The 25,170-nt window shown below is 35.9% G+C and overlaps 4 protein-coding genes across 7 annotated transcripts; 2 read left to right on the top strand and 2 right to left on the bottom strand.

Moving 5' to 3' along the window:
• Positions 1-368: 368 nt before the first annotated feature.
• Positions 369-2,782, bottom strand: LOC140816997 (11-beta-hydroxysteroid dehydrogenase B-like). The gene is given in 7 exon segments (XM_073176549.1): positions 369-949; positions 1,049-1,213; positions 1,434-1,565; positions 1,660-1,745; positions 1,873-2,065; positions 2,435-2,494; positions 2,496-2,782. Coding segments are annotated over 7 exon segments (1,068 nt in total). The 5' UTR covers positions 2,622-2,782; the 3' UTR covers positions 369-643.
• Positions 2,783-4,497: 1,715 nt separating this feature from the next.
• Positions 4,498-7,382, bottom strand: LOC140816752 (uncharacterized). 3 transcript variants are annotated; one of them, XM_073176175.1, is made up of 4 exons: positions 6,924-7,382; positions 5,956-6,110; positions 5,069-5,763; positions 4,498-4,804 (listed from the first exon to the last, which is right to left on the bottom strand). In XM_073176175.1, exons 1-3 carry the CDS (start codon positions 7,129-7,131, stop codon positions 5,086-5,088), a joined length of 1,041 nt encoding a protein of 346 aa, XP_073032276.1. In that variant the 5' UTR covers positions 7,132-7,382; the 3' UTR covers positions 4,498-4,804; positions 5,069-5,085. The 3 variants fall into 3 exon arrangements, with proteins under 3 accessions (XP_073032276.1, XP_073032275.1, XP_073032277.1); XM_073176174.1 differs by lacking the exon at positions 4,498-4,804 and having other exon boundaries at positions 4,857-5,763; XM_073176176.1 differs by lacking the exon at positions 4,498-4,804 and having other exon boundaries at positions 4,857-5,760; positions 6,924-7,380.
• A 2,707-nt stretch (positions 7,383-10,089) lies between these two features.
• On the top strand, positions 10,090-22,877 carry LOC140817421 (dynamin-2A-like). 2 transcript variants are annotated; one of them, XM_073177091.1, is made up of 22 exons: positions 10,090-10,574; positions 12,186-12,236; positions 12,332-12,452; positions 12,577-12,666; positions 13,142-13,203; positions 13,557-13,671; positions 13,771-14,113; positions 14,602-14,749; positions 15,712-15,813; positions 15,905-16,024; positions 16,381-16,464; positions 16,566-16,693; positions 16,915-16,999; positions 17,291-17,435; positions 18,047-18,123; positions 18,456-18,512; positions 20,328-20,475; positions 20,565-20,713; positions 21,249-21,362; positions 21,439-21,506; positions 21,755-21,918; positions 22,355-22,877. In XM_073177091.1, the coding sequence occupies exons 1-22, from the start codon at positions 10,425-10,427 to the stop codon at positions 22,591-22,593; spliced, it is 2,760 nt and encodes a 919-aa protein (XP_073033192.1). In that variant the 5' UTR covers positions 10,090-10,424; the 3' UTR covers positions 22,594-22,877. The 2 variants fall into 2 exon arrangements, with proteins under 2 accessions (XP_073033192.1, XP_073033191.1); XM_073177090.1 differs by having other exon boundaries at positions 10,093-10,574; positions 21,755-21,927.
• Positions 22,878-23,658: 781 nt separating this feature from the next.
• Positions 23,659-24,993, top strand: LOC140816280 (glucuronoxylan 4-O-methyltransferase 1-like). Its single transcript, XM_073175425.1, has one exon. The coding sequence runs from the start codon at positions 23,993-23,995 to the stop codon at positions 24,878-24,880; it is 888 nt and encodes a 295-aa protein (XP_073031526.1). The 5' UTR covers positions 23,659-23,992; the 3' UTR covers positions 24,881-24,993.
• The last annotated feature ends 177 nt before the right edge of the window (positions 24,994-25,170 follow it).

The raw sequence follows: 25,170 nt of genomic DNA, 5'->3' as shown, positions 1-25,170 counted from the left end.
GTACCTGTATTACACTTACATTCATTTTAGTACGAATTAGTTCCAGTCTTGCCACGGTTCCTTGGCATTCCATTTTCGTTTAGTTCTTACTCAAATGCAGAAAAATGATCGATCGACAATCTATGCATTGACGCACGTGCATTAGTTTTATGGTTAATTTAAATAGGTCTCGAAGAAAAGACTACTCCAGGAGAGGACGGGATCAGAGGCGGGCCCTTTGGGTTTCTTTAGAGAACAGTTGATAGAATTATGGGATTGGATTTGAAGTTTTTTTTAAAAATAAAAAAACTGTATGCATGAAATTTCAATTTTTTCCCACTCGTGCTCCAGCTAGAGAGGGGGTCAAGCTAAGTAAAAGTAACCAAATTTGATACTAAATGCATGAACCTCAATTTTTTTTTCTAACTATTAAATATCAGATTCTCTAAGTGGTAGATTTCAAAGAGGTGACTTGACAAATCAGCACCCACACAATGGATGTTTGTTTATTCAACTCGATGGCAAACAATGTCCAGGCATTATTCCATGATCTCACTCGAGAGTTCTGCTACGAATAAAACACGATTAACATAGAACAGAAAAAACCATTTGTAAAGACTGTATTATATTTCATTCACTCCATTTTCTGCTGCGTCGGAAAGGCTTAGGATAAAGTCACTGGAGGGCTTCCAGCGACTCTTCTTGAAGGGGATCCCTGTGGGCTTCCAGTAAATATTCTTGAAGGGGATCCCACTGCCAACGGCCTTCCAGTTCCAATGAAGGACGTTTTTCGTTCACCCGCAGTCGTTAGAAGGAAGCTGAAAGTCCAGTACAGCACTTTTGGTGCAAAGACTCTGTACAAAAAGAATATGTCATACCAGCTCGGATACTTCACATATGGATCCCCTCTGCACGCCCCAGAAACAATAAGCTTCGCAAACTCCTCCACAGGTCCACCAGATACATGTACCTTTTAAACAAAAAATTAGACTAGCTATTCAAGATTGCTAATTTTTATGCTGAGTATATATATACATGAACATATGTATGGCTCAACAATGAAACTTACTTCTCTTTCTTCCTTCCACTGCATCTCTGCTCCTTCCTCCACCATGAATTTGCCTCTGGTCATTTCAGTTCCGATCCAACCATGTGTCGCAACTGTAATACCGACGTCTTCCCTCACTTCAAACCTCAGCGTCTCGTAAAAGTTTATGAGTGCCGATTTAGCAGCCTACCAATGCAAACATACAAAAAATCGGCAAGTGTTGCCTAGCCTAAGAAAGCATAAAATCAAGTTGAAAAGAGTTCGCTTATGGTTCTATGTTATTTGGATTTCCCATAAAAATGTGGGCTCCGCACTGAGAAAAATGCACTTATATGTTGTTCATACCATTACCGCACCGGATGTATTTCACATGTTATATAGATTTCATAGTAAATTATCAACTCACAGAATACAAGCTCATCCTCGGCAAAGGCAACCAATTCTCAACCGAGGCATTCACCACAATGCGACCATTGCTTTCCCGTAAGTACGGAAGTGCTACATGAGTTGGATAAACATTACCCCAAAAGTTAATGTCCTGAAAATGGACCGAATTTTGATATCAAATATCGTTATGATCTATCCAACTAGACATAGACGGAACAAAAGCTCGAACTAGTCCTTGCACGTACCATTAAAATGGGGAACACGCCCGAGTCCGTAGCTTCCTCAAAGTAGAAAGTGTGTCCTAAACTTGCTGTATTCACTAGATGATCAACTGCAAGATGACAGAAACGGTATACCAAATTAACATGCAAGAAACATAATACTGCATCTAGTAGTTTAGTGGAGGTACGAAAACGATATCAATCTCAAAAATGGAGTGACAATTTATCTATTCTTACTACGGCCATAATAGTTGATGGTTTCATCGATAAATCTCCGACACTCATCTTCTTTCACGACATCAGCAGCCGTTACCAACACATTCTGTGCACCCAGCCTTGTCGCATTCTCACTTATTCCCCACAACCGATTCTCTCTTCGTGCGACCAATACCAGGTTTGCGCCCCTCTTTGCATATTGATAAGCGATTTGCTGTAATGGTAAAGACCATCAAACTTCATTCTCTTGGTGTGTGCTCTATTTCAAAGAACGTGTAGAGATTGATGTATAAATTATGATAAAACTTAAATGAATATGATTAGGATGGGCTACTAGAAAGAAGGATTCAGGACAAAGAGAAGTGGGGAGTGCAGGGTTTAATATATTGTGGGAACTGGGAAGCAACTAGTCGGCCTATGTTTCCCTTTCCGGGACTAAATCTATAGTGCAAGCAACACTGTATCATATGATCATTTCTTGAATCCACACACACACACACACACACACGAGCATGTATGTATGCGTATCCAACCCTGCCTGAGCTCATTAAGGATTCTAATTCTGAAATCTAAGGAATTTTACCTCTCCGATCCCTGAAGAAGCTCCAGTAATAACCACCACCTTGTTCTCCATGTTTTCAGTAGTTGAAGTATGTGTTGTAAACCCATTCACAGGTGTTAATGAAGGAGAGAGTTGGCCATGCAAAGGCAAGCATCAACAGGCTTGCTGGTGGCACAAAAAAATTCAGCACAGTGTTGATCAGATCCATGTCGATCCAAACTCTCAAGAAATTCTCCAGAAAAAGAATTGATCTGTTGAAAAAGAGAGAGGGACAATACAAGAGTTTTTGTGTAACAGCATGGCTGCATGCAGAAGGGGGTTTGTGTACACGTGTTGCTCTGACTATCAAACGTTGTGAATTCTCAGTGGACGAGCCTTTTGGAACTTCTGCATGAATTATCTTTATTAACTTTCTTCATTTACAATTAATAAAATCATATATAATCTGAAATCATCCAGATCCCGATTTCCGATCACACAAAGAACAATTATTATCTGATGATGAAATATGTAGATGCAATTCTATTATAGGATGAAATATGTAGACGAAATTGTACGGGGATTTTTTTTCATGTTATTAAATGATTTATTTCGTGAATTTCAATTTTAGTTCACTAATTTTGTTTTCAATTATAATTATTTTCTCAATATAATATTGATGTAATATTAAAAAATTATTAAACATCTGGAAAACTGAAGAATACGAGATTAATATTGAAATTTATAATATAAAAATTAAAATTGCAAAAAAGTAACACACATTAATAAAAAATTATAGTTTTTCCATTATATAATAATAATTAAAGAAAATATTATCACCGCAGACCGCAAATATACTTTGCTGAAATAATTGATATATTTTAAAAGAATAATAATTGATTTAATAATTGAGTACAATATCATTATCAAATTAATTCATTTTAAACATGAGTAGATATCATGTGAGACGGTCTTACGAATCTTTATCTGTGAGATTGATTAACTCTACCGATATTCACAATAAAAGATAATAAATACTCTTAGCATTAAAATAATACTTTTCATGGATGATGTAAATAAGAGATTTGTATCACAAAATACGACTCGTGAGACCGTCTCACACAAATTTTAATCCAAAAAATAAACTCTGTAAGTTATTGGGCTGATTTATTTTTCGAAAAAATCTTTGCCATTCCCCAAGAAATTCTTTTTGTGTCAAAAAAAAATCTGAGTAGAAAAATGAAATGATGAACCAAAGAAGAAGTAAAGCTGCATGCAGTTTTGGCGAGGGCCTCAGAAATAAAGTTTTTTTCTTGCATCTAATGAAAAAACTGTCTATATTGTTAGAACATTAAATTGGCCTTATTTAAAGTAGAACGGGTTTTTTTTAAAAAAAAAAAAAAACGGAACATGAGTTTAGCAAATCCCATCTGAGAAAATGTGAACAACAACTCTAGTTCACTGCTCATTTCTGACAAATGTGTATGCTTTGCTCACAAATTCTTAAACCTTTTCTTGTAATGCTGCATTCTGGTCTAGGATTTTGACCTTAAAAGCCCTCCGCTTTTGTGCTTTTGAGATTGTTTCAGTATTTCAAGCTTCTCCTTCTGTTGCAATGTTTCTTACACAAGCATTATCTGCCCATCTTGATGAATATAATATTGTATGTAATTTTGAATCCTTTTGCATGTTTCGTTTTCCGGGATAAGCAATCTAATTGAGGCTAAGGAGATGAATTATCAAGATTCTTGTTCTTTTTCCCGATTTCTGATTGAGGCCACCATGAATTGTTCTAAAACATCATGTTTGGGAAGGTGATTGAACGTATTACATTAGAAAATTCCAGGAGGAGATGGGTTGCCTTTGTTCAAGAGGATCAGATGTGAATGATTATGTTGCTGAAAACGAAAAGTCCAACGAAAAAAGGGTCAAAAAATATTCGGTACAGATGATAGCTCCCTTTCAAGGAGAGAAGATTATAGTAGGAGTAGGTAATTTATCAAGGCTCACTTCATTCAAGATAAAAAACAACATTAGAATCGAACCTGAGTTGTATCTAACCTTTAAACGTTGAGGATGATGGGAAAACGAGGATAATTGAAAGGCGTGTTAAAAGAACATGAAAAACAGATTCAACAAGCTGTTCGCAAATCTAAGACCAAAAAGATCTACTACGATTACTAGTAAGGCATACACAACTAAATAGCAGTAGGCATTAGATTTGGTGCATTACTGCCCACGATGGAATTGAAGTCAGAGAGATGGAAGAGATGAAAAATATCAGTGGCTCTTCAGTTTTCAAATTCTGAACATGCAGCTTATGCAGTGAAGTGTACACCTTGAATGTCGACTTGAGCTGATGTGTTTTCGTTGTACACTATAATGTACAATTTACATCTTTTCAATGTTTACCTGCCAATGTAAATAATTAAATAATACATTTCTATCAACACCATGGCCCGAATAAATATGCTAACATGAGCAACTCACATCAAATGTCACCAATAGAGTTTACTGTCATTCATAACATTTTCTACAAGTGCTAGAGTACGCATTAACAGCGACACAAATTTTAAGAAATGGAGAAGGAAAAAAACTACTTATTTGATCTTTTAAGCTAATCCTGTACATTTTAGGAGAAGTTTCCATTACCATGGAAGATTCTTGATTTTATACATCATTTGCTCAAAGAACTATAAATCTTGCTTAGGCTTGCGGCTTAATTCTGAATAGTGACCACCCATCAGTTGCAGAATCTCTTCCCACAATACATCAGACGAGGAACTCTGTGAACCACCAAATATCATATTTGCACTGCAAGCAGCAACATACCAGTAATCCGATTCAATCTCCTCTCTTAATTGGTCCAGCTGCCACCCTGCATATCCCACAAAGAACCTGAAATCTTGAGACTTAAGAGTGCCTTTCTTCACCAATCCTGACGCTTCATCAAGAGTATTTCGAGAACCAAAATAGACTCCATTAATGACCTCCTCAAAACCGGGACGTCTTGTGGTTTCCCCAGCTCTTATCAAAAACATACTTGCATCGAGGGGTCCACCGAAATGCAAAGAACAATCTGAAAATGTAGTTGCTAACTCAATATTAGTGGGATTCATGTGTTTCATTTTTTTGTGAAGTGGACGATTTATAACAACCCCAAATGGACCCTCTTGTGGATTCCTTGTTCCGGATCTGAGGAGAAGAACTACGGTCCTCTCAAATGTGCGAACTCCATCGAGCTTTTCTGTGGAAACTAGGAGACAGCCATTCTCAGGTGCTGAAATTGGGTGTGCCCATTTGAGGGGGAGAGATACAGATCCAGAAGCTATCTTCTCTTGGTTGTGAGTGAAATCTGCATTTTCTGCCTGCTATAATATCACATGACAGATCTTACCATTAGAGATGATTTCAAATGGTAAAGCTACATAATTTAAGCCTAGTTGAATTTCAAGCCTGCTAAATCCTATCACGCTAGAGAAGCAATTCCACGGCCAAGGCCTATAGAATAGAACTTCAAATAACTCTTGGTAAACCAAATCTTTGAGAAAGAACAATACTACCTGCTCTTGGATGTAGAGCAATGCTCTGAATTCTCTCCAATCCAAGGGTTTACCATGAGATTTGTGGGAGTCATTATCACTAGATTTGTTTTTTCCAGCATGAGGATTTTTCCCATCAGGTCCATCTCCTCCAGCTTTCGACTGATCGCTATTTCCTAAATACACAAAAACTCCATGTTGAATAGCACTTGTAATAGTATTTCTCATAGTAAAAATGGATATCACAAAAGAATGAGGAAATCGTGGCTTCAGAATTAAGAAATTAGGAAAGAACTTCAAATTTTAGATAGAGAAAAATAGAGTACCAACGGAGGATAGATCTCTCTAATAAATGACAGGAAAATTTCATCCAAATCTAATTTCATTTAGCTAACATAGCAACTTAAAAAACAAAGCTTTCATAAGCCAGTGTTAGTGACTCCATGTGATACATGATAAGGTACCACCAAACAGCTTAATCACAAACAACAGCCATTGGTAAACTTACAAGTTAACATTTAGTAAGAATCCATATGATCCACCGCTGAAAAAGCTTGAGGCAAAAAGTGTTAGTACCATACGCATGACACGGTTGGAGTACATTTTGAGGTAGTTGCAGCCTAAGAATCACAGCATGCATCAAGATCTTACGCCAACTCTTCTCTAAGAATTTGTAATCATTTTCTCTAAGAATTGTATGTGCCATGCATGATATCCACTTTTGTAAATATGAATCTCAAATAAAATCGACCAAGACTATCGAATTTGCAGTGGCCACAAGACAATTGCTTTAGAGTTAGTTCCCGCATTCATTTCAGTATCTTTCTCAAAAATTAATCAGCAGTAATTCTACTGCACAAATCAACATATCAGATCATAAAAGATGGAACCTTCAGCAAATTTCAAAAGTCAACTCAAACAAAACCGAGAGAAAAACATTCGAGAAGAAAAAAAAATGCAAGTAAAAAATAAAAAATCGAAACTTTTACCAGAATTGGTATTTCCTGGGTTCTTCTTCCCCATGGCTCTGACTGTGATCGATCTGTACTTACAACCACCAGATAAAGATTCCTTCCGGGAAACCTTAAAATCCAAAGCCATCGAAGTGTTTCTGGGATTCCAGATAATGGGTTTCTCCAGAGAAGAATTTTTCAGGAGAAAGACATTGCATCTAGCTTGCCAACACCATAGATCCATGATTGCCAATTAAATAGATTAAAAACAAAAAATAAAGAAAGAAAGAAAGAACTAAGCCTCCTCCCAGAATTCTGTGCTAAGGGAGAAAGGGCGATAGGGGGCAGCAATTTCGCAAAAAAAAAGAAAAAGGAAAGAAGAATATGCTGAATAATTTAGCCGAATAATAGCATAACCACACTAATAATATAAAAGAGAGTGAATGAGAGGGCGTTGATCGCTCAATACGCATCACTCCAGCGGAGATGATGGGGTTACATTGTACAGGGCTAGGATACGATCATTGTTTCGGTGTGGGGACCAATTCATTAAATACTACAATTGCGCCATAAATATAATTATATTCAATAATGGAAAATGAACACCATCTATAACAAAATTTTAAAATATTTTTCCATCAAGTAAATAAATATCGGTGAAATTTATTTAATTCCTATCACTGCGACTGCAACTTTTTGAATTTGGTAAATCCCTGTTATTCTAATGTATAATCTATTGATGTTTCATTTGGTATTAATCTTCTGAAGCCTATCTTTAAATTTTAATCAAAGGAACTGTTGCCAGTATTATTTAGTTATATTCTTGAGTCGCTCGCTAATCATTGGGAACATGTGAAGTGAAGTTATGAATATTTTCACTGCTAAACTTGAATTTCATATCATCTTGAAGGTTTTCTTTCCTGGTAGATCCCAATACTGAAATTTCAATGTATGAAAGTTGTAAGTCTTTATAAGAAATTAAATTCCTAAAAAAGGAAGCTATCAATGAACTGACTAAAGTAATGCCAGAAGTTCCTAGCCAAAAGAAATAGAGATATTCTGGCCATGTGCTCGATGTTGGCTATTGCATGTACTTGTGTATCCGACCAGTTGTATTTTTATAAATGTTTGTACGTACTAGTAATTGAATATGTTTTTAGGATGAATTAAGTTTTCTTCAGAAAAAAAAAAAACTTCTAAACTAGTATATTGGAGGATTTGAGTTTCATGCAAACAAAAAATTAGAGCTATTTCACTCAAGGAGATTTCTTTAGTTAGGCTGATGCCTTAATATCTCGCCTGATCTTATATTCCTTGGCTGAGAATGACCATTGATTTTCTAGGTGGCATCGTAAAATACTTATTTGAAGAAAGAAATACGTTTTTGGCTATGCATTCTCGATCTGAAATTGAAAAACCTACAAATTTATTAACTTATTTATCTTCAAAAATATGGAGCGGAAGGAGGCATACGAACCCCCTTCCTCCGAGGATCGCTCTAAAAAGAACTAAAGACCATTAACATAATTAATGGCATAGAGGGTGCTTTCCCCTTGCTTCATGCATAAAGTTGATGCAATTTTTTTATAATATATTCGGTCGACTATAATTCTGTGCAGGTGTCTTGCCTTGTTGATCCTAACACTGGGATGGAAACTGGCTGAGTACAAGAAGATTATGGCCTACTTGGTCCAGACGTATTCTATTGCGAGTGAGCGTTTAGTTGGAAGGTCTGTATACTGCATATCCTTGTGTACTGAGGCTAAGAGATGGATGTGGTCTGCTTTTTTAATGAGCATAGCAATGTCAACTCGAGGGTGGTGCATCAGGCATGTGATTTATATTTCCGTCTTCAATTCTTGTATTTTTTTTATTGCATATTATTTTTTAAATTATTGTATGAGAATGTGGTGAATATTGAATTTTTTCAGTAACATTTGAGTATTTTTATAATTTGCAAATGTAATATGATGTACTGTTATAATTGTTTTTTTTCAAATAATTTTTTTTTAAATTTAAAAATAAAGACCGTATAATGGAATGTGAAAAAAGATGTGTGAATGTAATTTCTGAGAAAGCTTTTTATAAATATATAAAGGTTTTTTTTTTCCTTAATAATTTGGAAGATGTTTTAAAGAAAATATCCAAAAAAATTATTAGTCTTTCATTTGATGTTTCGATTTATGTGTTTATTATCAATTATATAATATATTTAAAAAAATTTGCATCAATTTAATTAAGAGTAAATAGTAACTAAACTTATTTATAACATCTTGTAAACCTTAATATCATAATTTTTTTACTTATGGAAATCATTTCTGAACACTATTGCATCCAAATGTTAAAATATAATTATTTTATAAAAAATATTCTTCTCTTCCGATCGTACTTGAAGATAACGAATGATTAGATTATAAAATTGAAAGATAATGAAAACATTACTATTTTGTAAATTCAATTATTGTAAAATATGAGTCAAAGACTATATGTTTTCTAAACATGTTGAATTTAATTTAATACCTGAACTTTGAATTTTAATTGCTATTAATTTTTTGAATAAGTGTAATGTGAGGGGGTCTCACAGATTTATATATGTAGGACGAGTTTATCCGATCCATATTTACAAATAAAAATAATATTTTTGACATAAAAATCGACATTTTGTCATGAACTAATCAAATTGGAGATACGCGCAATAGCTCACTGATTGAGTGTTCTTGCACCGAAGATGAACGGGGCTAAGCGATCTGCCAAAATCGTGTGATGTAAAAATATATCGGTAGGGAAGCGTTCCGGCTCAGAAGGAGAAGCCTCTGTGCCGGTGCAAGCAGCAGTGGAAGAAGCGAAAGCGAGAATGCTTCTTGAGTAACGCAAATATCGGTGCAAATCCATGTCCCAAAAACCTAAGAGTTCATCCACAGAAAATGATTCAGGGCTAAGATTAGGTCGAAAACATATTTGATGAACAATATGTGAATACTCATGCACTATTCTTTGTTGTTCTTGAGAGACGGAGAATGTTATATTAGTCAAAATATGATATATGTCTCGTAAAATTGTTTTAAAAAGTGATGATATTTTTTTCTGTAATTTTTTTTTTAAAATGTTTGGGTGAATTTTTAATTATGTTTATCACTGTAAAATAGTTCGTTTTGTTTGTAACATCGGTTGTACTTGCCGCGTGTGCCGCGTCCATTCCATTTAAACTAAATAAAGTTTCCATTTTTCCAAAATTACGGTCACGAATCTGATTATATAATCGCAGGATCACCACAGCACCTTCTTCCCAATATTTTTCAAGTTTTTTTCTTCATAATTTCAAAACTCGACCTCAGAAGTTTCAAATCTTCTTGAAACCCTAATTTCCATTTAAATTGATTCGTACACTCGCAGATAAAATTGATGTCCTCCAATTCGAATTGATTTCCTCCCATTCGATTGGATCTGCGGTTATTGCCGCTTCGATCCACTCGGTTAAGTTTACATCCATTTCTTTATCCGAGCGATTCATTTTGGGGAGGATATTCGTTGGAGTCGATGGAGGCGATCGATGAATTGTTTAAGCTCTCCGATTCCATGCGGCAGGCGGCCGCGCTACTTGCCGACGAAGATGTGGACGAGACGTCGTCTTCTGCTTCATCAAGACGACCCTCTACTTTCCTTAATGTTGTTGCTCTAGGCAACACTGTGAGTATTACATTAATCGGAGCATTGTAAAATTGTCTTTTTTTTTTGCAGTTGGGGAATCGGAGTAGGTCTATCAGATCTCCGGATCTTGCTTTCTTTGATTTGAAATTTAAGTCGTGTGATTTGGAATCTGAATTAGAATCACTTGATATAATGATTGATTTTTTTCCCTTTGTGCTTGGTAGTTTTATGTTGTATCCATTGTCGTCTCATCGTGTTTGGGACACTGATGAAGATCATGAACTTTTGTTTTTATTGGTTGGAATGACATGATTTGATTTTTGGTTTGAAGGTTTGGTTGAAATGTTGTGAGTTGATTTTTGTCCTCAAGGCTACTTGATCTTGAAATGAAAGATTAACACACTTACAGTTTCAACATATGTGTTATATATAGACATAAGAGCGCAAAGTTTTTCGTAGACACTTCTTATGATTTGCCTACTAAGTTTTACCAATAAGATTTTCCTTTTTTCCTATGGCTGAAGTGGCTATAGGTGCTCATTTATGAATAGCCTGTTTTTTCAATGACTTGGTCAGTTGGTTGTGATTTGGTGCAAATTATTTGAAGTGCGCACGAGAAGCTTAGACATTAAATTGGGACTGCAGTTTCAGGATTTCAAACATAGCCTTTTGATAGCTGAAAAATGATGGACGGATCTCTAAAATTGTTGGTATTTTTGTGATAATGATCTGAGATTAAACTTAGTGGCCCTTAGTTTTCATAGTGTTCCCATGGTTCTATATGCATCCTTTGTTAACAATGATATTCTACCGGCTCTTGATGCATTACTTTTGTTATTTGTGCCATGATTGTTCCCTTTTACTCCTTTGTTCTCATTTTTATAATTTCTTTATCATTAAGGGCCCTGAATTTTGGCTCAAAAAAAAGAGAAAAAAAAAACAAAAACAAAAGGAAACGGCAGTGTTGTTAGAAACGTCTATTTTTCCACCAGTTTGTGGTTATTGCTAGTTATGCTGTGATGCGAAAATATCTTATGTGCAAAGTAAATCTTATTTAGTGGTACATGTGAGACAAAAATTTGAAAAATTGAATTGGACCGAAAAGGCTGTTCAAATGAGTGAAACATAGTGGTGTCCTTTGACAAGTGTGGCTAGATAAAAGAATGAAGATGTAGAAACAAAGGTGGTAGTTTGTTTAGCCAAAAGCCGTTATCTGTTTGATGTGGTTTCAAGTCACATACGATTAGCTAGGGACCTGTGGTTGGGTAGTTTTCTTCTTTGTTATAACTATTATGTCCTCTAAGAAGATGTGGTTTCAAGTCACATACTATTATGTCCTTTAACTATTATCTGTTTGTTGTGGTTTCAAGTCACATACTATTATGTCCTCTAAGAAGATGAAGTATGTACTGAAGGGCTAAATTTCTGGGAAAATTTCTAATTTTCTTCTAAAATAGTAAGACACAGGGTCTATTACAATGTTTCACCTGAAGTTCATGTTTGGAAGGATTTTTTAAAGTGATTCTCATTCTCACATTGAAATTTACGTGATTGACTTTCATTTTTTATCCTTGAAATGTTTGTGATGCTTCTTACCTGTACTCATACTGTTAGGGAAAGATACGCTCTTAATGTGATCAATTTTATCAGGGTGCAGGTAAGTCTGCTGTACTGAATAGTCTAATTGGACATCCTGCACTGGTAAGTATTTGGTTTGCATATTATTTACTGTATCTAGTGAAATATTTTATAGTTGATTTTTCAAATGCTAAGTTGCTAACTATTTTATTTTGCAGCCGACTGGTGAAGGTGGTGCCACACGTGCTCCCATATGCGTTGATTTAACAAGGGATGGCTCGCTGAGCAGTAAATCCATTATTTTGCAGATTGATAGTAAATCTCAACAAGTTTCTGCAAGTGAGACTTCTAACTGAACTTTAAGTCTAAAGGATTCTTCCACAAGTAATAATTTTAACAGCTGATACCATGGTGGTCTAAATCCTTGGAATCTTTTTCTCCTTATATCCCTATTCTATTATAGGTGCTCTTCGGCATTCATTGCAAGACAGATTGAGCAAAATTTCGGGAAAGAGTCGTGATGAGATATATTTAAAGCTCCGAACAAGTACAGGTGTGCCTGCTTTAAGATTTCCTTTTATTTAGTTGATCAACAAGTAGCCTCTCAGGTGTGTACGCTTTTGAGTTGTAACTGCCTTTAGGTCAGGCTACTTAAAAAGTTCGAATAAAAGGTACTCTTTTGTCGTGCATTAGAAAATAATATATACGAACTTTGTTTAATATTTTAATGTTTGTTGATGATTGCTATGTCAAGTGTCAATGGGTAAACAATATTTTCTATAAAATAAAGTTTTTTTATAATTATGTTTCACTATGAAGAGCTGATGATGAAATGAGCCGGTTTGACATGGCAATTTGATCTTGATGAACATATGGGCTTCCAGAAATATTCTTTTTCCTATTATCACCCCATTGCTATTATTTCTCACACCGATTTTAAAAGTTTGTTCAGTTTTCATTCTACGGTCTCTAGCTTTTTGCATTTTCTATGCTGTACTTGATATCATACCTGTAATCTTGTTTTGCAGCTCCACCGTTGAAAATGATTGATTTACCAGGGGTTGATAGGGGGAATCTTGACGATTCTTTGGTGAGTGGCTTCTAAATCGAGTTTTTTTTAGTTTTGCACTCTTATTTTCTAACCAAATCAATGTAATAGTGTTGCTCAATGATATGTTATCTGGTATACTTCAAATACTGACTGCTGTTGTTAGGAATAGAGAAGTCTTGAATAATTTGAAGTTATTCTGTAAAATTTTGGTGAATTCTTAAGTAGTTGTGCAACTAGCTGCAGGTTCTGTTTTAAACCTAGTTTGATATAAAAAACGAATGATTTGAGCTTGTATAATTAGAACTTGGGTGTACCAAAATAAGGGTGGTTAACCTAGACTCTTGGATTTCCTTTTGGTTTTAGTGGCCTGATGCCCTATTTCTTCATGTCAGAGTCAATTTGCAGAACATAATGATGCAATATTGCTCGTTGTAATACCCGCTTTTCAAGCCCCAGAAGTGGCCTCTGCAAAAGCCATCAGAATTGCAAAGGAGCTTGATGGAGAATGTGGGTTGCTAAATTACTTCGGTCTTTTTTGTGAGTTTGTAGTTTAGAATGTTTGTTATTATCTTCACCCAAGTAACTTTTTTGGTTTCTGTTTCTTAGGTACAAGAACTGTTGGTGTTATTACCAAGGTAGATCAAGCATCTTCAGAACCAAAAGTACTTACTGCTGTGCAGGCACTTTTACTGAATCAAGGACCTCGAAGTACATCTGATATCCCATGGGTTGCTTTGATTGGTCAATCTGTCTCTATAGCATCTGCTCAACCAGGGAGCACTGGAGCTGATAATTCTCTAGAAACTGCTTGGCGAGCGGAGAGTGAAAGTTTAAAATCACTACTTACCGGTGCTCCTCAAAGCAAGCTTGGGAGGTTAGCCTTGGTGGAGACCCTTGCTCAACAGATCCGGAATCGCATGAAAATCCGCCTTCCGAATCTCCTCACAGGGTATGCTCCTTTCTAGAGGTTTTACTTTTCCAGTAACGTTCAATTTGGGAGATCTAATAAAAACTTTATGATGTTGATGTTAATCTTTTTCCTCTTAAACATATTTTTATTTCGAGGTTTCAGAAAGTTAATAAAAACGTGATAGACATGTAAAATATTGTTTGTGTCTTCCTTTTCTTCTTTCCCTTAAGCTTCCTTTTTTCTTTCATGCTGAAAGGTTTTTTAACCCAATATTGTGATTTCTATCAGAAAGCAATAATGGCATCCTTTGGGACAAATGACTCCTCTAAAAATTCACCAAATCCAAAACATCTCAGAAGTATACTATTCTCTTTTTTCAAGAGTTCGTTGTACTGCTGTATGTCAATGTGATGCGTAAAAGATTTTTCGTACTAGTTCTTTTGTTTGATTCCTGTTACTGTTGCTTTTATGCATCACTATGTAGTAGCTTTTTCTACTGTTATATTTTCATTCTGCAACTTTTGCAGGATTCAGGGGAAGTCTCAAATCGTACAGGATGAACTTTTTAGACTTGGTGAACAGATGGTTCAAAGTGCTGAGGGTACGAAAGCTTTAGCATTGGAGCTTTGCAGGGAATTTGAGGACAAGTTCCTCCAGCATATTACAACAGGAGAGGTGAGACAAGAATTAAGCTGTATTTGATCATTTTATGGTGCTGAAAGATTTTTTTTAAGTAGTTAACATAATTTAACATCTTTTACAGACATACTTGGAGATTGCACATCTAGTTTTATGGGATATTCATATTAAGCTTCTATTTTGCTTGTAAATTTTTCCAATAGATTTACATCAGTGGAGGGGTCAATTATTACATTTTTTCATGATTTAACAAGCTACGTAAATCATCTAATCTAACAAACGATCTTGTCGTGTTTTCCAACTTTCTGTGATTTTGCTTGACCATAATTGTAGGCAGTAGCAAGAAGTTTAGTGCTTTTAACTCAGAGATGAAATTATGCCATCGTGTTGATGTTATGAGCACGTGTAAAGGATCTGGTTATGGTTAGGTGAAGAGGTTGATCGTTTAACTCTGAGATTTGTTTGTGGCTTTTTCTACCTTGTCTATCTATTTTTTTGGATGTTTGAGGATCGTTTGAGAGAACCTCGCGATCTCAATATTAGCTATAATTTTTTGAGAAAAGCTGAATGTCTTCTTTCTTTCATCAGCACAACCCTTTAAATACAAGATAAGCATTAAATTGGCATCCAAGAAATATGCCCATTATTCTCCTATCTAAGCTCGAGATTCTAGCACTTATTAAAGGAAATCCAATCAATCTCATCCCTTATTTTCTAAACTTTCCATGAGTAAACCTTTGATATAGCACATCCTTGATTTTTGGTGCTCGATTCTTGTTTGAGTTGGGCTGGGCCCCATGGATTGAGTCCCTGACAGTTGAGGTTATTTTTGGACCATAATTCCAACCATATGGATTTATGCTTTCAGTAAATTACCGTTGTTCGTTTATTGTCATTCTTACATATTTTTGGTGTTATGATGTAATATACCTTTTGTTTTGATGATATGCAAATATATTACTGTTATCCTATTATTTTGATTTACTCCATTTTTCCAGGGTGTCGGGTGGAAAGTTGTTGCTAGTTTTGAAGGCAGTTTTCCTAATAGGATCAAGCAACTCCCTTTAGACAGACATTTTGACCTGAATAATGTTAAGAGGGTATGGTCTTTGCCATCATGGTGTCAATTTTCTCTGAACTCTTGATGTCCGCTCATTGCATTTTGCAATTCTGATTTTAAATTATTGCCAGATTGTGCTCGAGGCTGATGGTTATCAGCCTTATCTTATCTCTCCTGAGAAAGGGTTGAGGTCCTTAATCAAGGGTGTCTTAGAGCTGGCAAAAGAACCTTCTCGCTTGTGTGTTGATGAGGTAAACAAGTGTTGTCTTTCCATCATATTTGGCACGTCTATGTTGTATGCGTGTTCCTTTAACTGTTTTCCCCACTTTCTTCTTATTCTTTTAACCACTCTACTAACCTCAACTGTGTAGTTTTAGTTTGATTTAATCCTTAGTTCATTTTAACTCTGAAGTGATGTATCTAACAACTGCATTTCTTATTTACCATAGCCAGTTACTCATAACATGTGTTCCTGCACATTTTATCTTCTTAGTCTGCATGCATTTGTTTTTCTGCCCACTTTCCGTTCCTTTGATACAATATGAAATTCAGCTTGGTCATTCTATGTACGTTTTGGTTATTCATTAGAATTGAAATCTCTGAATAGGTGCACCGGGTACTTGTGGACATTGTCTCAGCTGCTGCAAACGCCACTCCAGGTCTTGGAAAATATCCTTCTTTTAAGCGAGAGGTAATGCACTAATGCTTATAAAAAATTCAGTCTCAGTCTTTCAGTGGCAATTTTATTACTTTTATTTCATCAGGTCTTTATATCCTTCCTGTTATGTGTAGGTTGTAGCAATTGCCACAACTGCTTTGGAAGGTTTCAAAAATGAAGCAAAAAGCATGGTAATTGCCCTTGTTGACATGGAACGTGCATTTGTTCCCCCACAACACTTTATCCGTTTAGTGCAGCGGAGGTATGTAAGACAAGTAGTTAAGTCTTTAGAATTTCTCCCTTAATTTGTCTTAGTTTAATTCTTGGAACATTCGGATGAAAATTTTTTGTACAAGTTTCAAAATTTTCTATCAATGCACAAAGGTTTTGATATATGCTTAGTTTGGAGGGATTTTTAACATAATTTTCCCAGCTTTCTTCCATGAGTAGTATATATTCTGAAGTTGGATGGTTGTTTGCTAGGATGGATCGACAACGGCGGGAAGAGGAGCTAAAAGGCCGATCCTCGAAAAAGACTCTTGAGGCTGAGCAGTCTATATTAAATAGGGTACACCATGTCTGGAACTGAGGTTTTTTTGTTGGTGAATTCACTTATTCACACGTTTTTCTGAACTAATATCATATTTTAGTCGTGGCAAAATAATGTGTATTGACATAATCAGAAGCCACTTGAGTCTGAGCAGTCCATATTTAATGGGGTACACAATCTTTTTGAGTTGTTTGTTCTTGTGGATTTATAGAGAAACCACAAGTAGTGTCTCATGTTGCATACTCAACTGTTTCGTAGAAATAGTTTATTGTTATTTTATGTCAAATGCTTATCATGTGCCTCATTCAGGCAACCAGTCCGCAAACTGGAGGGAGCCAACAGAGTGGGGGGAATATGAAATCCATGAAGGATGGAAAATCTAATCAGCAAGATAAAGATGTGCAAGAAGGATCTGGCTTGAAGACTGCTGGACCAGAAGGAGAAATAACAGCAGGTGCAAGCATACAGTTTCCTACATTTTTTAGTTTCTATTGACATAATTATATACTTAATATATTTATATAGGTCTAGCTTTGTTCTGTATTACAGACCCGACCCGTCAATCCCTTGAAATGTGATGTATTTTCTAATGACATGCGAACATATTTGGTGTCATATAATCCATGGAAGTTTATGGAGATTATATTTGGTTATTTTATCCTGTTGCTATTTTTCATTTGCTTTGCATTCTGTGTTGCTAAATTTATGTTGTAGACGGTCCTTCACTTTTACTGGAACTCAGTAATAGAATTGACTGGTACTTGATTGAACTCTTTGGACTGTCTAGGAAATTTATCTGAATTTTTGACTTCCAATAAATGAGCTTATTTGCATACAACTTGAAGGAGGTTTGGGGATTGAGGCGGAGGAAATAAAATTCATGGAGTCTTCTCTCCAGTTCTCTTGTTTGTGACATGTGATTTTAAATTTAAGTTTTAAATATATGCTGAATAGTTTGACTCTGTCGGTGCTCTGTGGATGTATAATGAAAAAGTTATTTAACCCTATGCTGTATTTTGGTTTTCGGATTTAGCATCTGTGCGAAATAACCTTTTGTTTTTACAGGGTTTTTGCTAAAGAAGAGCACCAAAACTAATGGTTGGAGTAAGAGATGGTTTGTCTTAAATGAAAAGACAGGAAAGGTGAGTAACCTCAGACTTATGATTGCCTTTTCGTTTAAGTTTAGCATTTTTACATTCTTTTTCTTTGAATTTTTTTAATTCTTTTGAGGATTGGTATTTTCTCTACTTCAATTCGTATGTTCAATAATTTTTTCAGTTATGATATCTCAATAATTCATTGAAGAGGTTATGTTATGGTTTTGTTGAGAGAACATTTGTATAATAGATTGCTCATTATTTCTAAGAAAATAAATGGACTTTTTCATGGTTCTTTTTTTGGGCTGTATTTAGATAATCTCCTGGTTCCTTATTAGTCGACTCACTCTCAAATAGTTTAATATATGTTCCTGCAGCTTGGATATACCAAGAAACAAGAAGAGCGACATTTTCGTGGTGTCATCACTTTGGAGGTAATTATTGGCCATATAGTGCTTATGAATACGCCGTCACTCTTGCATGTTTTCCCCCCTTTATATTGTCGGACTTTGTTTAAATCCTTTAGATTATTGCTGCTGAGGTCTGTAGAAACTAGAAATCAGATCATTCACTGGATTTTGTTTAACAACAGTTTGGGTATGGAAGATGTTTAGCATTTGTGGACAACTAGGTTCTATTCGAGTGTAATAAGCGAAATGAACAAGCAAATCTGAGACAAAAGCAGCTGGAGTTTAGTTCTGTAGTAAGAAGGAATTATGAGAAATCAAAATTTCAGTTTTGTTGTGGAGGTTCCATAGTTGTCAAAAGCTCGCATCTGGCTGCTCCTAGGTGCTGGGTGCAGCTAGATGCGGCTCATGCGCCTGGGAGGATCCTTTGGCGCAACGGTTGTCAAAGCCACTTTGGCATGTACCTTTGACAGGGTGCAAGTTGTGCCTTTTGTACATAGTTCTGGATTTTGGTTTAGAAAGGATCCCAAGCCCAGCCCAAACCTGAATTACCCAATCCCATCAAGCGGGTAATTAGTTAATCATTTAAGACAACCCCATGATGTGCAGCCACTCTTCTTTCTTGTACAGCATTTAATTCTTCTGTTTTTTAACAGCGATTAAATTATAATTCAGTGTGAACTCGTCCTATGTTTTCTTTGCTACAGCAAAGTCCTAATATTTTTAGAATTTAACATCCCTCTCTTCCTTGTCCAAGTTCATGTCCCTGGCTTTGGTGTGCCTTATTCGATAAGAGACACACCTCGCCTCGTGCCTTTGGCTCCTGAACACTATGTGTTTTAGTGCGCCTTGTGAATAACAATGGGAGGTTTGCAAAATAAATTGAAGATGCAAGAACTTGCAGATGGTGGTCTCACCTGATACATAAAGCGTAGGAATATTTCCTGATAAACTCTGCCAATTTTTTTCTGCATGCCGGGGTTACGATTATTTAAGTTAACCTGCTGTGAAGCATATATCAGCAAAACATTTAGCGAGCAGTTCAAGTTTTATCCCCTGAACATTGAATAGATCATATTGGAACCTATCAAACGACACAATAGAGAACATGGATGCTTAGTGTAGGTACAGGGAAGACCCGGTTGCTAGAGCTTTGCAGGAATTCCTTTCTTTTTGCCACATTGCGGTCTAACGGCAAACAACTTTCCATTTGCCAAGGAATTAAGCATATTAGATATTGCAAAAGATATGATAAACTCCTATAGGTTCTTGGCCTGGACCAAAATATATTTTATCCCATGAGGGGTCCATTATTGAAATATAATACTTCCCAAGCGGCAGGTAAATCTTGTGTGAAAATAGGAGGCATGTGGAAACACGACGTTGCAGAGTTTACCCCCTGCAGTTTCTGTCAGTTCATATTTGTTTTAAGGATAGCTCTGCTCTATCTAATGTTGGTCTTGACATGAACTTTTTCCAGATGAAAGTGCTTCTGCATTGGTAGTATGATTTCTACTTTTTGCAGTAAGAGAACAGTTAATCACTGTGCCTAAGTGGTGGAAAAAGGCTATGACTAAGTTTGTCATTTTATACTTGCTTCCATGGATTTTGGGGATTCTACATTACATGCTCTGAAGTTACACTACTTCTGTGCTGTTCAGTTGATTTATACTTTCTGTTCTGCATGAGTTTTTTGTTGCATGTTCCGAAATTACTAATCTTGGTATTCTAGAATGCAGTGTTATTGTACTTAACGCCCATTCGGTTGATGTAGTTTGATATTCCTGAAAAAATTGATGTTAAACACTAATCAATCTTGTAATATTTTGTTGAGACTACCAGGAATGTAATTTGGAGGAAGTGGCAGAGGATGAAGAAGCTTCTTCAAAGATTTCTAAAGATAAGAAGGCAAATGGCCCGGTTGCTGAAAAAGCACCTAGTCTTGTATTCAAGATAACAAACAGGGTTCAGTATAAGACCGTTCTTAAAGGTACTGTAAATATTTGCTTGAATCTCTTGCTGAACTTATTTTCGTTGTAATAACAGATATATTAACTTGAAGCTAGTCCATGTTTTCAGCCCATAGTGCTGTTGTTTTGAAGGCTGAGAGCTTACCAGATAAGGTAGAGTGGTTGAATAAGTTAAGAAATGTTATTAGTTCTAAAGGAGGTCAAGTAAAGGGCGAACCTGATCCTCAAATACGGCAAAGTCTTTCTGATGGTTCTCTGGTAAGTAAATGAACTTTCACATTGTTTCAAAATTCAAATTCATGCTGCGTGTATGTTCCTTGTAACTGTCAGTCAGCTTGATTGCCTTGCCTTTTCATGGAAGGCTTATCAAAATTTCAAGTTTCTACTCCGTATGGGCTTGTATGGATTTGTTTTGGGAGTTGGGGAAATAAAATGAATGTTCGGTTTTGTTTTAAGAAAACTGTAGATGTCAAAATCACATCAGAAATTATTGGATGAGATTTTTTTAAATTTAAAATAGTATATTTTGTATTATAATCTGATAATGGAATATTAATTTGGAACTGGTGGAAATTTTTGTTAAAAGTAATTAATGTCGTTTATGAAAAAGAAACTATATATGAAAAAGAAACTAAAAATGAAATATAGTGATTGGCTTTTGTTTTGGAGATGGAGAACTATTCCCGATAACAAAAAACAAGGCATGTATTTTTGGATGGTTGACCTGCAAACAGTTGTCTGTGTGTTAAATAAAGACATGTACATTGTGTTCATTTTTGTTTGCCGCATATAGGATACTATGGCGAGAAGACCTGCAGATCCGGAAGAAGAACTTCGATGGATGTCTCAGGAAGTGCGTGGTTATGTTGAAGCCGTTCTTAACAGTCTTGCTGCCAATGTTCCAAAGGTCAATGTCAACTAAAGCTTTCATTGGAGTTTGTTTATCTTAAGCAACATTTAAGTTACTTTATCTTTGGTTTCAGGCCGTTGTTCTTTGCCAAGTAGAGAAGGCAAAAGAAGACATGCTTAACAAATTATACATTTCTGTCAGGTTAGTTTAATTCCCATTGTCTAATAAGTTATTGGACAATGCTACGTCTTATATTTTCTTGATTGTGGTGTTTCTGCTTGAAAAAGAAAAGTGAATACTGACGTTCCAATTTGTGAAGCTTGTTCGAGACTATATTGAAACATTGATCAGTGTCTAAACCAATTTTATGATTTGTATTTTTTCCCTGTTACCTCGTTTTCCTTTTGATCTTGTGTAAGTAGTTTGACATCATTTATTTGGAATGATAGCGCTCAAAGCACGGTGAGAGTGGAAGAACTGCTTCAGGAGGATCAGAATGTCAAGCGAAGAAGGGAACGGTACCAGAAACAGTCCTCGCTTCTATCCAAGCTTACTAGGCAACTAAGTATTCATGACAATCGAGCAGCAGCGGCTTCTGGCTTTTCCAGTGAAGGTAGATCAGGTGATTTTAACTTTCAAACTTTTCCTCCTTGGGTCAAAATCTTGTTGGAATCAGTGTAGGTCTCTCGAGAAAGAAAACCAGGATATCAACTCGCCTAGGCATCTCATGAGTAGTATCAACATGCTTTCTTCGACTGTTAGATTAGATATTGATTTTGACTTTTTGCATATTGTTTGCTAAGTAAAATAGCCAATAATTACAAGCACATCTCTTATATTCTCAAGTTAAAACAGTTTGATGAGAGATCTTCATCCGGTTTTTGTCTCAAAATATTTGGCATGAAAATTTTGACAGTCGCTCCTGTCTCTTTTTAGACAGTTGGGATAATAAATTAATAACTGGAGCTCAACTTCCTTATTCTTAACATCACCATTCCCATAATATCTTCTCCTCGCATGGACCTGTATTTCTTTACCAAACTGTGCAGATAGTAGTCCGACCGCTTCTGGCCCGTCATCAGGCGATGACTGGAGAACTGCATTCGATGCTGCTGCCAATGGTCCAACCGATTCATATGGGGATTCTAGGTCCAATGGTCACAGCCGGCGCTACAGTGACCCTGCCCAAAACGGTGATGTAAACTCTGGGACCAACTCCGGTAGCCGCCGCACGCCCAACAGGTTGCCACCTGCTCCTCCCGCCACCGGCTCTGGTTATAAATACTAAATTTGTCTGGATAATATTTGACAACCGATTCTTGCAAGTCTTGTTGGGTGGCCGGTTTATTTAAACATTGTATGAGTTCTCATCGAGCTCAAATCTTGTTATACTAGGTCTGTAGAATTGGTATACACGTCTTTGTAGATAATGTAACGATTAATGTTGTCGCGTTTTTATGTGTCGCAATCTCTGCATTTTTATTGTTTGGAAACACTTTTGATCTTTTGTTTGTCCGTTTTTGGAGACGTGTATGTTGTCCTTGATAGAGGATATTATTTTTTCTGTACATACATTCTGCTCGTCTTGCGAGTTGTGACTGTGTTACTAGTTACTTCCAATGAGAGCATTCTAGCACTGAATTGATTTTAACCGAACAAATTCAATTTACAAAAACAAAAAAAAAAAGATGATTACTGAGAGTCACTTAAAAATATCCTGTTATTTAAATTAGTTATTATTAATTAATAAACTTAATTAATTATCCGACTCCTTGTAAATGTTGATTGAGTTGAATTTTCTCTACGTATGGCATGGTTCCCTGCATTAGTTGCTGGCAAATATCTAAAATACATGTAGGCATTATGAGCCTCTTCACGAAATAATGATTATCGTGTTCCTTGTAATAATTTGTAACAAAAAAATCTTCTGCAGACTTGAAATTTTATTTTGAATCAAAATGCAAGTGTTCTTCTTTATACGAGCCATTTATATTCTCGTAATTTAAGCAAAAGGTTATATATTTATACTCGTTATTTGATTCCTGATGATTGTATCCTCGATAGGGTATGTCTATAGTATTTGTGCAATTTTGATTTAACGATTAAAAAAAAAGGAATTTTCAATTATTTAATATTTTCAAAACAGAGTACTTTTTTAAAATGAGTTACAAAGTCTGGCATATGAAGTTAGTCAGCAAGAAACTGAACTACTCAATGAAATTAGGAGGGGAAAAATCAATTATAGACCATCATATATTAATTTTTAATTTTCTTATCTACCCTTTTTTGGTTAAAGTTAAGGTAATAATCCTCTTACTACAGTTGGATCCACTCTTGCTTCAAAAGTCAATTTGAACGATTGGATCTAACAAGCACGGTAGCACCTAATATCTCAACTACTATAAAACAAAGATTCATCTCCTCATCTGTCTTGCACGCTAGAAACGATCATCAGTTCTTTTGTCCCTATCAAACAACTGCCCTTTTGTTCATTTTCAAGGGAGATCAAAAGTTCCAAACAAACTCATACGATTGATGCATTATTTTTCTAGAAATCGATCAAGAAACTTCATCTTCAAATCATCCCTCCCTTTCTCTAGTTGTAGACGTGTAGGGATCGACCAAGAATTCTTGGAATTTGGTTGATCAGCATTTCATTAAAAATAATCGAGAAAGGACTCGAAAACATGAGAGGTAAACTACAATACCCCGTTAATCTCAAGATCGTTTCTATTTGCTTTCTATTCCTTTTCTTTCTCTTCTTGATCCTGAGAACGGGTTTCTCCTACTCTAAAGAGATTGCAACACTTGATTCATCAATCCTTCCAATGAATTCGTCTGATGTTCATGAAGAACAACTGCCAACAGATTGTCCAACTCTTTCTTTGTTTCCAACTTGTAACAAAATCCCATCTTCTTTAGCACACTCACTAGTTCACTACGCAACCTTAAACATCACTCCACAACAAACCATCAATGAAATATCCGTATCCCTAAAAGTACTCGAAAAAAAGTCACCATGCAACTTTTTTGTATTTGGTTTAGGCCACGACAGCCTAATGTGGACATCACCGAACCATGGAGGCCGCACAGTTTTTCTCGAAGAAGACAAGTCATGGATCGAGCAAATCCAAAAGCAAATCCCGTCCTTAGAATCATACCATGTCGTGTATGACACAAAGTTGACACAAGCCGAAGACCTCCTGGAAATTGGCATGAAAGAAGAGTGTAAAGAAGTCAGTGATCCAAGATTCTCAAAATGTCAACTTGCTTTAAAAGGATTACCAAATGAGGTGTATGATATTGAGTGGGATCTGATCATGGTGGACGCGCCAACAGGATACTTCGATGGAGCACCAGGGAGGATGAATGCAATATACACTGGTGGATTGATGGCAAGAAATAGGGAAAATGGTGAGACTGATGTGTTTGTGCATGATGTGAACAGGGAGGTCGAGGATAAATTCTCCGTGAAATTCTTATGTGAAGGATATTTGAGAGAGCAAGAAGGGAGATTAAGGCAATTCACAGTACCGAGTCACAGGACTCCCTTAGGGATATCTTTTTGTCCATAAAAACTCGTTCACCCCACTATATTCTATGCTGCAAAGATATTTTGGCTACTCATTCATTGATGATTGTTGATATCTGAAAGGGGAATTCAAGAGGGATATTGTTTACTGTTTTACTTCTCCGTCAGTACTTGGAGAGATGTTACATCAGACCAAGCATAACTTCAAGAAGTAAATGAAGCATCCGAAGCTTCATAAATTTGAGAAAAAACCGGAAGCAACGTATCTATGAACTGTCCAATTCATTGTATAATGATATTTTAAAAAGTTTTTAAATTGGAGTTTTGATATGT

The sequence above is a fragment of the Primulina eburnea genome, chromosome 16 (assembly GCF_022965805.1).
Source record: "Primulina eburnea isolate SZY01 chromosome 16, ASM2296580v1, whole genome shotgun sequence".
In the NCBI taxonomy this organism is placed as follows: Eukaryota; Viridiplantae; Streptophyta; class Magnoliopsida; order Lamiales; family Gesneriaceae; genus Primulina; species Primulina eburnea.
The sequence above is the reverse complement of the archived record's forward strand: the minus strand, read 5'-3'. Positions and strand labels throughout refer to the sequence as shown.

Coding starts and splice junctions, on each gene's coding strand:
- LOC140816752 (XM_073176175.1), bottom strand. CDS start 7,131: ATGGATCTATGGTGTTGGCAAGCTAGATGCAATGTCTTTCTCCTGAAA. Junction 6,111..6,923: donor CCCAGGAAATACCAATTCTG/GTAAAAGTTTCG, acceptor TTGTGTATTTAG/GAAATAGCGATCAGTCGAAA. Junction 5,764..5,955: donor TGCTCTACATCCAAGAGCAG/GTAGTATTGTTC, acceptor GTGATATTATAG/CAGGCAGAAAATGCAGATTT.
- LOC140817421 (XM_073177090.1), top strand. CDS start 10,425: ATGGAGGCGATCGATGAATTGTTTAAGCTCTCCGATTCCATGCGGCAG. Junction 10,575..12,185: donor TTGTTGCTCTAGGCAACACT/GTGAGTATTACA, acceptor CAATTTTATCAG/GGTGCAGGTAAGTCTGCTGT. Junction 18,513..20,327: donor GTGGTGTCATCACTTTGGAG/GTAATTATTGGC, acceptor TGAGACTACCAG/GAATGTAATTTGGAGGAAGT.
- LOC140816280 (XM_073175425.1), top strand. CDS start 23,993: ATGAGAGGTAAACTACAATACCCCGTTAATCTCAAGATCGTTTCTATT.